This window comes from Canis lupus, chromosome 27 (assembly GCF_048164855.1).
Source record: "Canis lupus baileyi chromosome 27, mCanLup2.hap1, whole genome shotgun sequence".
Classification (NCBI taxonomy): Eukaryota; Metazoa; Chordata; class Mammalia; order Carnivora; family Canidae; genus Canis; species Canis lupus.
The window spans coordinates 23,580,939-23,593,023 of NC_132864.1; the positions used below are offsets into that span (position 1 = coordinate 23,580,939).

The 12,085-nt window shown below is 44.5% G+C and overlaps 1 protein-coding gene across 1 annotated transcript in view; it reads right to left on the minus strand.

Moving 5' to 3' along the window:
- LOC140618935 (piwi-like protein 1) overlaps window positions 1-7,375 on the minus strand; it is a 32,870-nt gene extending 25,495 nt beyond the window's left edge. The window contains exons 1-3 of the mRNA XM_072801882.1: window positions 7,164-7,375; window positions 6,013-6,148; window positions 5,611-5,632 (exon numbers count right to left, since the gene is read on the minus strand). Coding sequence (XP_072657983.1) covers window positions 5,611-5,632; window positions 6,013-6,148; window positions 7,164-7,375 — 370 coding nt within the window. The remainder of the gene's footprint in view (window positions 1-5,610; window positions 5,633-6,012; window positions 6,149-7,163) is intronic.
- Window positions 7,376-12,085: the final 4,710 nt, after the last annotated feature.

A 12,085-nucleotide genomic window follows, 5' to 3' on the forward strand; every position in this document is an offset into this window, starting at 1 on the left:
GGACAGCGCTGGAGCCGCAGCCGGCGGGGCCTCGGGGAGAAGCGGGGGGCGCGGGGGCAGGCGGGGGCTCCGGGCGGGCGGGCGGGCGCTGCGCCTGCTGCCTTCGGGCGCCCGCCGCGGCCCCGGGAGCGCGATGCCGGCAGCACAGGCCCCGGAGCCCAGGGCGGGGGACACGGCCGCGGTCCTGCCTCCCCCCCGGGGCGGGCGGAGGCGGCAGGGCCCAGGACAGCGAGGACTCCCCGGCGGCCGGCCCCGAGCTGTGCAGGTCCGCGCCCCCACCCCAGAGCACCCAGGCCCGCAGGGACTGGGGACGGAGGGAGTTACGGGGGAGCAGACTCCAGGACTGGAGAGCTGGCCGCCGCCACTGCTGTGTTCCTCCCTGTGTCACCTTGTGCCTGGGACAGGCGGCGCCGCCAGGGGACAGAGGCGTCACAGGACAAGCAACTCCCCCTAAGCCCGGCACCTGGCGGGGGAGGGAGGGCAGGTCCCCAGGTGCACACACCGGAGAGTCAGCACAGCAGCCCCTCCCCCGAAGACCAGCTGGAAGGACGGGGAAGAGCAAGTTCTGGACCAAGCAGTGCTGGAAAGCCCCAGGGGAAGAAGAGGGACTTAGAGTTAGTAGAACTAGAGATTCCCCTCCTTCCCCGCCCCGCTTTTTCCAGTACAACTCGTTTTTATATCAGACTAAAAATTTCCATTTTTTTCCCCTTTTCCCATCTTAACTACAATATTTTACCACTTCATTTTTAACGTTCTTCCTTTTTGACTTTCTTATTTCTACCATTACAGGTCCTAGATATAATTTCTACTTCTAGATTCCACATACTCAGTTTAATAGTGGGAAATTTATGAGCTATGTTTTTTTGTCATTTTTGTTTGTTTGTTTTCTTGGACTCCTTTTGTTCCCCAATGGTGGAAGTTCATACCTTCTAAAACATGACCAGCATGCACCCAGAACCAAGTACTATACCGTGCTGGTTCATTCTATGAGATTATATTCTCTCTTCTTTCCCATTCTGCTCCCCTCTTTTACCTTATGTTTTGGTGGTCAACGTTGGGGCTTTCTACAAGTATTGCTGGTTTATATAAATTTGGGACCGAACATCTTCTAACATACAGAACTTAATACACTCAGAACCAAGAGGATCAGACTCTAGGACCCCTCAAGTAGACTATATTTTCCTTCCACTACAACTTCATCGCCACCATCTCCTATTCCCCTCCTTCCATTTTTTTCTTTTTTTTTTTTCCCTTTTCCTCTTCACTTTTGCTTTTTTCTCTTCTCTTTTGCTTTTTCGTTTTTATACTTCTTTGGGATTCTTGGCCTTTTATTTTTTACCACTTTCTTTTAAAGTTTGTTTTTCACTTCAGTGGTCCTTTGGTTTTATTATGTTCTGATTTGGTTTTCATTTTCTAGTCTCTGACCTCGTCAGAGTCATCTAGGGTGAAATTTACTTAGGTCGTGTTTCATATTCTTGCCTTAGCTTGCTAACACCCCCACTCTGCATGGAGCAAAACGACTAGAAGGAAGAACTCACAACAAAAAAGAATCAGAAATAGTACACTCTGCCACAGGACTACAGAATATGGATTACAATTCAATGTCAGGAAGTCAATTCAGAAGCACAATTACAAAGCTACTGGTGGCTCTAGATAAAAGCATAAAAGATTCAAGAGACTTCATGACTGCCGAATTTAGATCACAATGCCAGATTTCAGGTTGTACTACAAAGCCGTGGCCATCAAGACAGTGTGGTACTGGCACAAAAACAGACCCATAGATCAATGGAACAGAAGAGAGTATCCAGAAGTGGACCTTCAACTTTACAGTCCACTAATATGAGACAAAGCAGGAAAGACTACGCACTGGAGAAAAGACAGTCTCTTCAATAAATGGTGCTGGGGAAATTGGACATCCACATGAAGAAGGAAACCAGACCATTCTCTGACACCACACACAAAGATAAACTCAAAAAGGATGAAAGATCTAAATGTGAGACAAGAATCCATCCAATAAATAAAAATTTAAAAAAAAAAAAAAAAGAATCCATCCAAATCCTAGAGGCAAACAGAGGCAACACCCTTTTTGAACTTGGCCACAGCAACTTCTTGCAAGATACACCCATGAAGGCAAGGGAAACAGAAGCAAAAATGAATTATTGGGACTTCATCAAGATAAGAAGCTTCTGCACCACAAAAGAAACAGTCAACAAAGGTTCCTCAAAGAGTTAAAAATAGATCTGCTGGGGATTTACCGCAAAGATGCAGATGCAGTGAAACACCAGGACACCTGCACCCCGATGTTTATGGCAGCAATGTCCACAATAGCCAAACTGTGGAAGGAGCCTCGGGGTCCATTGGAAGATGAACGGATAAAGAAGATGTGGTTTATGTATACAATGGAATATTACTCAGTCATTAGAAATTACAAATACCCACCATTTGCTTCAATGTGGATGGAACTGGAGGGTATCATGCTGAGTGAAATAAGTCAGAGAAGGACAGACACTATATGGTCTCATTCATTTGGGGAATATAAAAAATAGTGAAAGGGAATAAAGGGGAAAGGAGAAAAAATGAATGGGAAATATCAGAAAGGGAGACAGAACATGAGAGACTCATAACTCTGGGAAACGAAAAGGGTGGTGGAAAGGGAGGTGGGCGGGGATGGGAGTGACTGGGTGATGGGCACTGAGGTGGGCACTTGATGGGATGAGCACTGGGTATTATGGTATATGTTAGCAAATTGAACTCCAATAAAAAAATAAATAAAAATAAGTAAGAGGATTATACTCTTAAAAAAAAAAAAAAAAAAGGAACGGAAAATTCAACTTTGCTTTTCCAGTGCTCATATATTGTTGCAGTGTGAAACCACGAGGTTGGTCATAAAAGTCAAATAAAAGGCAATGATGAAAAAAAATAAATAAAAGGCAATGATGATCATAAAAAAAAAAGAAAAAGAAACAGTCCACCTACAGAATGGGAGAAGATATTTGCAAATGACCTATCAGATATACAATGGAATATTACTCAGTCATTAGAAACGACAAATACCCACCATTTGCTTCGACATGGATGGAACTGGAGGGTATTATGCTGAGTGAAGTAAGTCAATTGAAGGACAATTACCATATGGTTTCACTTATACCAAGAATACAAAAAATAGTGAAAGGAATCATAGGGGAAAGGAGAGAAAAATAGTGGGGAAAAATCAGAGAGGGTGACAAATCCTTAGAGACTGCTAGCTTTGGGAAATGAACAAGGGGTAGTGCAAAGGGAGGTGGGCAGGGGGATGAGGTGACTGGGTGATGGGCACCAAGGACGGCACTTGCTGGGATGAACACCGGGTGTTACACTTCATGTTGGCAAATCGAACTCCAATAAAAGAATATACAAAAAATATCGTTAAAATAACCTACATTATTCATAAACCTTGCACCCCTGAATGACTAAGATAGTCCATGCCCTGGGCTACAGAAACTGGTTCTTTTCAAAAGGTTCCTTCTGGAAGATATTATTCCTAGTTAATGATGATCCTATAAAATACCAGAGTCTGAATTTGTACAATAGAAGAGCTTTCATTTTACATACAAGTTTTTTAAATGCTTTTTATCAAATTCACAACCACTCCGGACACAGCCAGCAGTCAAACTTACCACACTCAAATTTCAGGGAGAGAAAACAGCTGGCATCATTCATTAGTACTTGCTACATACAATATGCTTTATTGAAGTATTAAACATAACTCTTCAGACATGATATAGATGAAAAAACGGGTATTTCACTATTGTGTATTCAGATAAATTCATTTCATGGAGTTCATATTATGTATCGTGTTTTATAAAAACATCTATAACATCAGACACCAAAAGCAGAGACAATAGAAGCAAAAATAGACAAGTAGGAATTCTTCAAGCTAAAATGTTTCTGAACAAATTAATGTATCAACAGAATGAAAGCCACTTATGGAGTGGGAGAAAATATTTGCAAACCATGTATCTTATAAGGGGTTAGTTTCCAAAATACATAAAGAACTCCTGAAACTGAAGAGTGGCGGGATGGGGGGCGACATAATAACCCCCACCTTTTTTTTAAAGATTTATTTATTTATTCATTCATTCATGATAGAGAGAGAGAGAGGCAGAGACACAGGAGGAGGGAGAAGCAGGCTCCATGCCGGGAGCCCAACGTGGGACTCGATCCTGGGACTCGATCCTGGGACTCCAGGATCGCGCCCTGGGCCAAAGGCAGGCGCTAAACTGCTGAGCCACCCAGGGATCCCAATAACCCCCTTTTTAATGGAGAAAAGACCTGAATGGACAAACATATAGTTGGCCAACAGGTACATGAAAAGATGCTCAAAGTCACCAGGAAATGCAGTTCAAAGCACAATGAGCTGTCACTTCCCATCTGTAAGCATGGCAGTGTGTGTGTGTGTGTGTGTGTGTGTGTGTGTGTATGAGAGAGAGAGAAAGAGATAGAGATCATTTTTTTAAAAGACCACAAGTGCTGGTGAAGATGTGGAGAAATTTCAACCCCTTGATAATGCAAAAATGGTACAGCTGCTATGGAAAACAGTATAGAGATTACTCCAAACACTTAGAAGTAGAACCACCATATAGTCCAGCAGTCCTACTTCTGGGAGATTCTTTCAGAGAAATTGAAATCAGAATCTCAAAGATATATTAGCACTCCCATGTTCACTGCAGCAGTATTAAAAATAGTAGCCAAGCCCCGGAAACAACCCAAATACTAACAAATGAATGGGTAAGTTAACATGGTATATCCATACCACAGACTATTATTCAGCCTTTAAAAAAGGAAAAAAGGGGGGATCCCTGGGTGGCTCAGCGGTTTGGCGCCCGCCTTCAGTCCAGGGCCCGATCCTGGAGCCCCGGGACCGAGTCCCGCGTCAGGCTCCCAGCATGGACGCTGCTTCTCCCTCTGCCTGTGTCTCTGCCTCTCACTCTCACTCTCATAAATGAATAAAAATAAAATCTTTAAAAAAGGAAAAAAGGGAAACCCTGCAATATGCAACAACATGACCTTGAGGACACTATGCTAAGTGAAATAAGTCAGTCCTAGAAAGAGACTACTACAGAATTCCACTGATAGGAAACATCTAAAATAGTCACACTCCTAGAAGCAGAGAGTAGAATGGTGGCATTCAGGGGTTGGAGGTGGAAGGGGGAATGGGGAGTTGCTAATCAACAAGTGTAAAATCTCCATCACCCAAGTTCTAGAGATCTACTATTCAACATCATGCCTGTAGTTAACAGTACTGTATCGTACACTTTAACATAGTTTTAAGGACAGATCTCATGTTAACTATTCTCACCATAATTAATAATAATTTAAAACTTAACTGACTGAGCCACCCAGGTGCCCCACTCTTGATTTTGGCTCAGGTCATGATCTCAGGGTCCTGAGATCAAGCCCTGCATCGAGCTGCACATTCAGCATGGAGCCTGTTTAAGATTCACTCTGTACCTCTGCCCCTCCCAATGCTCTTTTAAAACACTTTAAAAATAGGAGCAAGTTAGAGAATCAGACCTGAGGTTTAATAGTTTTAGCCAAACCCTTGGCTAATATACAAGTCTGAGTGCTCACTTGCATAAGGATACCCTTCCACCTAGGCGGAGAATACAATGCAGGCAAGGCTGAGGGGCTCAAGCAGCTGCTCAACCTTCTAGTGCATTGATTTCAAACCCACTCATGTTTCTAGAATTCCTAGTTAACTTGGAGTTATATATGAATGCATTGTCTAAACCTGAAAAGACATTATAATTGAACAATTGGCTAGACTGACTGTTATCCATCTCCACTTTTCCATAAAGCTTTAAAATATAAGGGGAAGAAAACACTGAGCAATTAATTCATTGCAGAAAAGAAAAATAGTTGAGGGCTATACACTCTTTCTATCCTGTCAAACTCTATGGGGATCCTGAGGCTCTTGGCTGGGCTGGTAACACTATGGTGCACCCTCAGATATTAAATCTCCCTGCCCCTCACCATAACCCTCTCTTTCCCCATTGTCACCTGGAGGCCGAGATGCTCTTCTCGGTCTTCTTCGTTGTGCAGGCTTAACCACTTGGCTTTCCGGTTGCAGTGGCCACGGGCTAGGTGGAATTCGGCTGGTTTGCTGGGTCTGCATATTTGAGGGGATAGACATAAAGAGTGCTGTTAATGAAATTTGTCCCTCATCCAAAAATTATTTGCCTGCTATGTGTCCAAGTGCTATCAGGGCATGGAGCATATTCCCTTGTAATGGCTCACACGCCAGTAACAGAAAATCATAATGTATATAACATTAGTATGTTAATGGCCAGGGAAATGAAGTAAAAGAGAACAAAGTACAGAAAATTCGTGTTATGGGGAAGGTAGGTTTGTGAAGGGGGGCTGGGTGAGTTCATGGGGTATGAAACAGAGCCTCAGGAGGAGGTTGGGACTCAACCAAAGCTTTGGAGGAGAGTTACAAGGTTATGGGAGCCACAGGTAAAGAGCAAATTTTCTAAGACAGCAATGTCCAAGGAAGCATGAGCTGAACAAGGGGAGAGAAGCAGGAGAAGTCACAGGGGTGGTGGGAGGAAGGCCATCTGGAACAATGTGTTCGGACTAAGAAGACAGGAACGTGCACAGGGCATTGGGCAGAGGAGCTGCATGGACTGACTTACTGGTTCTGTGCTGAGTAACCGAAAAAATGACGAGGGCAAATGCAGGAAGACCAGTTAGGAGGCCACTTGTGGTGTTCAGCAAAGGATGCTGGGGGTTGGGGCCAGAGGGGGGAAACAGAGGTGGTAAGACATTGTCAGATGCTAGGATTTTTTTTTAATTGGAAGAGGACAGTATTTTCTGGTTGTTTACATGAAGGGTTTTAGAGGAGTCTAGGATGGATCTAGAAGGCCCCAGCAACGGGCAGAATGGGGCTTCTTTAGATGAAAGGAGTGGGGCATGTCGGGGAGACACCTGTGGGGTGTCAGCTGCCTGTTTTGAATTCATCCTCAAAGAGGAGTCCTTGGCTGGAGCCAAGATATTCAGACACCTTTCCATACTCTCAGGATGAAAGTAAAGCCCTTTGCGAGAGTGAAGGCACGTGAGAAGGAAGCAGCTGAGGAAGATCCAGCATCTTCTGCATAGAGGAGACTGAACAGGACTGTGCTCACTGGCGGCGCTGCGGCTCCAGGTGGCGCTGCGGCTCCAGGTGGCGCTGCGGCTCCAGGTGGCGCTGCGGCTCCAGGTGGCGCTGCGGCTCCAGGTGGCGCGGGTTGGGAGGGGAACCGACCACGGGCTCTGCCTCGAGCTCGAGTCCTGGCTCGGCCGGACATTGCGGTCCTGAGGGTGAGGACCCCGGAGGGGACAGGCCCTGGAAGAGCATGGTTCTAGGAGACATCTCTGTGTAGTTGCCTGGAACTTTCTACAGACGAGGACTTTAAAGAAAGGGTCAGGTGCTAACGAGGCAGGGTTTCCCACCACACCCACAAGACGGCGAACTCCAAAGTTGTCAGAGAAGGGTCCTGTAGTGATCCTTTTCCCCATACAAAGTGGCGGGACCCCATGGGTTCCGGCGCTTACCTGTAGGAGTCAGGTGTGCACACAGTTCTCGCCTATAACATCCCCATCGCACAGGGAGGAACCAGGTGTCTCCTGGACGCTCACCCACCACACACACAGACACACACACTCCAGAGCTCCTGCAGTCGGAATCCTCCGTTGACACAACTCACCTTTCTTCCTTCCTTCCTCAAGAATGAGGCTGCTCTGGGGTGGTTCACCTACACCCTGCAGCCTAGAGTTCCTCTCCTCCAACCTCACAAAGTCTGATGCTCACATCCATGGGTTCAAAGAGGCTAAAGCTTCTCTCCGAAAGGCCCTGTACCCTACCACGGTCACCAAGTGGATGTAGGACTAGCCTGGCCGCTGAATGGGATGATCTGGCTATCAGCAAGACTGGGGCCCACTGGCACCCACCCTCATTTCAATTTCAATTTCAACCCTGCTGGCCCAGCCCCTTCCGGCCCTGCCTCCATCTGGCCCAAATGAGGCCAACCTGGCAGGTTCATAGGGGCTCTGAGTTTCAGTTGGATGGGAGTGGGTGTTTCTAACTGCTATCTTGTCCCACCCGACCTCCCCATCAACCAATCTCCAGATTAACCCACCAGGTGACTTTAGCAAATGACGTGCCCTTGGAGCTCTGGAAACTTAGGCTCTTACCCTTCAATAGTTTAACCAATTCCCTGCTCTTGCCAATACAACTAAATTGTAATTAATGTGATTATCCTTAGATCCAAACCTAGGCTCCTCCCATCATTGTCTCCTGGGTCTACGTCCCTACAAGTGGGTTGCAGTGATGTGTAAGCTTCTAGTTGGGAGTAATTTTTTTTAATGATATTTGTTGTGTCAGTCTTTTTTCTTGATTGCTTCAAAGTTCCTGTCATTCTTTGACATTTTTTAAAATCACCAATTCTTTAGTTTTTATAATTGCATTGTTTTGCATTTAAATCCTTCATGTACACACTGGATACCCATTTCATTTTTAAATTTTTTTTATTTTAATTCCAGTTAGTTAGCATACAGTGTTACAGTAGGTTCCACTGGACACTCATTTTAATTAAGAAACTTTTTCTTGAATAATCCTAACCTTGCCTGCTGCTTTGAAGTCCTATCATAATTCTACAGATACCTGTATGCTCCCTTAGCCATAATCCCAAACTCAATTATTCATTGTCTAGGGTGCCAATAATGCAATGTTTTGTTTGCTCTATCTTGAAACTATTCTAAAGACTAGAGAAGCCAAATGACTAAGCACTTGAAAATCCCTGGCTATTTTTTCAAGTGAATTTTACAGTCATTGCATTAAGCTCCAGAATATAATAGATTCTATTGACCTGTTACTTTGAGGTTGGATTGAATTTAGATAATGATTTACTTCTTCTGAGTTGCAGAGCCCTCACTAAGAGTTTCCTGGAAAATCCTTGTGCTCATAAGTGATTCCAAGGAAGATGTTTATGGGTGTCCAGGTTGCTGTGTAGATAGCACCATAGAAACTAGCCAAGGTGCCTGCTGGATAGTGGCCATAACTAGTGTGTATTCTGGTTTGCTAAGATTTTGGTCTGTCGGGACGCCTGGGTGGCTCAGATATTGAGCACCTGCCTTCGGCCCGGGGCATGATCCTGGAGTCCTGGGATCAAGTCCCACATCGGGCTCCCTGTGTGGAGCCAGCTTCTCTCTCTGCCTGTATTTCTGCCTGTGTGTCTCTCATGGATAGATAGATAAAATCTTTAAAAATAAAAATATATATTTTAGTTTGTCTGGTGGAAGGCAACCCAGATGAAAGGGTGTAGAGAGAAGAGAAGGAGATCAGAGGAGAAAACTCTGGAATACAGAATTGGATGAGACACTCCCAGACATCACTGTGCACTTGTTGCATGTCCTGTCCTGAGTCTAGCCCAGTCTTCGGATATAGCAGGCTCTTCTTAAAGATTTCCTGAATCTGCATTAAGCACACCTGGGATGCATCTTTTGGTAAGTACCTACCCCTTCATGGCACTTCGGACTCTTTCTGGTAGGTCTTTCATGCCATGCAAAAAAAAAGTCGTACCACTTCTTGCCCACTGGTGTTACAGGTCACACACTGGATTTGTTCCTGAGTGTCATAGAGTCTACATCACTGCTTATGGTTGGTCTTTGGCCAGCAGAATGTAAGGGCCTCGAGGGAAGGGACTTGGGTCTGTTCTTTCCCTGCTCCTTCTCCAGTAGATATAATAGTGCCAGGCCAAAACTATGTGCTCAATTCACATGTCAAAAGAGAATAGATGGATGCATGAATGGTTCAATTTGATGATGAATTATAAATCTGATTTATAACTCTCATAAACAACCCAAAATGCCAGAGTGGATCTGATTATCATGAGGTTCCTGATGACTTGCAGGAATCTGCCAGTGTTCTTTCTGGGCAAAAAAAAAAAAGGGAGGGGAGAGGCACCTACGTGGGTCAGTTGGTCTAACATCTGACTCTTGGTTTCAGGTCATGGGACTGAGCCCCGCGTCAGGCTCCACACCCTCCGCATGGAGTTGGTTTGAGATTCCCTCTCCCTCTCTCTTTTCCTTTGCCCTCCCCACTGCGCTTGCTCTCTCTGTCTTTAAAATAAATAAATATATATATATATATAGGGATCCCTGGGTGGCGCAGCGGTTTAGCGCCTGCCTTTGGCCCAGGGTGCGATCCTGGAGACCCGAGATCGAATCCCACATCGGGCTCCTGGTGCATGGAGCCTGCTTCTCCCTCTGCCTGTGTCTCTGCCTCTCTCTCTCTCTCAATGTGTGACTATCATAAATAAATAAAAATTTAAAAAAAAAATAATAAATATATATATATTTTTTTTCCAAAAGGAGGGGAGGACATGGGAGAGAAGGTGGTAATTTTATTTTTTTATTTTTAAAAAGATTTTATTTATTTATTCATGAAAGAGAACAGAGAGAGAGAGGCAGAGACACAGGCAGAGGGAGAAGCAGGCTCTATGCAGGGAGCCTGATGCGGGACTCGATCCTGGGTCTCCAGGATCACGCCCTGGGTGGAAGGCAGGTGCTAAACTGCTGAGACACCTGGGCTGCCAGAGAAGGTGGTAATTTTAAGCTGGAAAATTGGGGATACACAGACAAAAAGCTGGAGATAATTAAGTGCAAGTTCGAAAAACATTTTGTAAATATCTTGGATCTAGACATCCATTTATGTAGGTATTTATGTATGTATGTATGTATTTACATTTTCACAATCATACACCAAAATAAGCCTAATGAAAGCCAGCTGATGGAAGAGATCAATGAATCTAGAGGTAAAAATATAGACTAAATAAAGACGTGGTTCTTTAAGAAACCAAGGTAGTTGTTTTCTTACCAAACCACCTGCAGCCTAATTAAGACAAAAAGAAAATGCTGAGAATCTTTGAAAAGAGAATGAAGAAACGACCAGAGAGGGATTGGGGATGATAAAATAATTAGCATGCCTCTGTACATTAATAGAGAAACCTGGGTAAAGGAATGGTATTCGATTTTTTTCATTTTTTTTGTATATATTTTTATTGGAGTTCGATTTGCCAACATACAGTATAACACCCAGTGCTCATCCCGTCCGGTGCCTCCCTCAGTGCCTGTCACCCAGTCACCCCATCCCCTCACCAACCTCCCCCTCCACTACCCCTTGTTCTATTCCCAGAGTTAGAAGTCTCTCATGTTTTGTCACCCTCTCTGATTTTCTTATGTACAACTTGTATTATCTGTTTGCGTGCTTGTCCACCTCTCTATTCTAATCCCCTTTTGAAACTACAGAGATGTTGCTTTGACATGGATGGAACTGGAGGGCACTATGCCGAGTGAAATAAGTCAATCGGAGGACAACCATCACATGGTCTCACTCATACGTGAAATACAAGAAATAGTGGAAGAGATCATAAGAGAAAGGAGGGGAACTGAGTGGGAAAAGCCAGAGAAGGGGACAAACCATGAGAGACTCCCAACCCTGGGAAACAAAGGGTTGTGGAAGGGAAGGTAGGAGGTGGGATGGGGTGACTGGGTGACAGGCAATGAAGAGGGCACCGGATGGGATGAGCACTGGATGCTATACTATCTGCCGGCAAATTGAATTTAAATTTAAAAAATGTTAAAAAAATAAATAAACTACAGAGATGAGTCTGAAAATTGTTGGCAGCACGTATGCCTTATAGATACTGTTTCTCATGGCATGTCCCTGGCCCAACTGCCACTTTTGTATTGCTTTCAGATTGAGAAACCAGACCTGGGATCAACTAAGGGATCAACTTCCCAGTGGGACATTTTTGAAGAAGATTCATTCTAGGGAACAACCATAGAAAGACTAACAGGAAACAGTACCTGGGACTCTGTTACATGAAATTTGGGGATGTGAGGACCACTTACAGAGACATTCAGGACAAGGAGTCATACTGAAAAAGAACAATTTCAGGGAGATCACTACCTATAAATGCAGTGCTTTTGACGGATGCTTCAGTCTATAGTCAGTTCTTGTTTGACAATAGGGAATTCCTACAGGAGAAAAATATCTCCCTATATG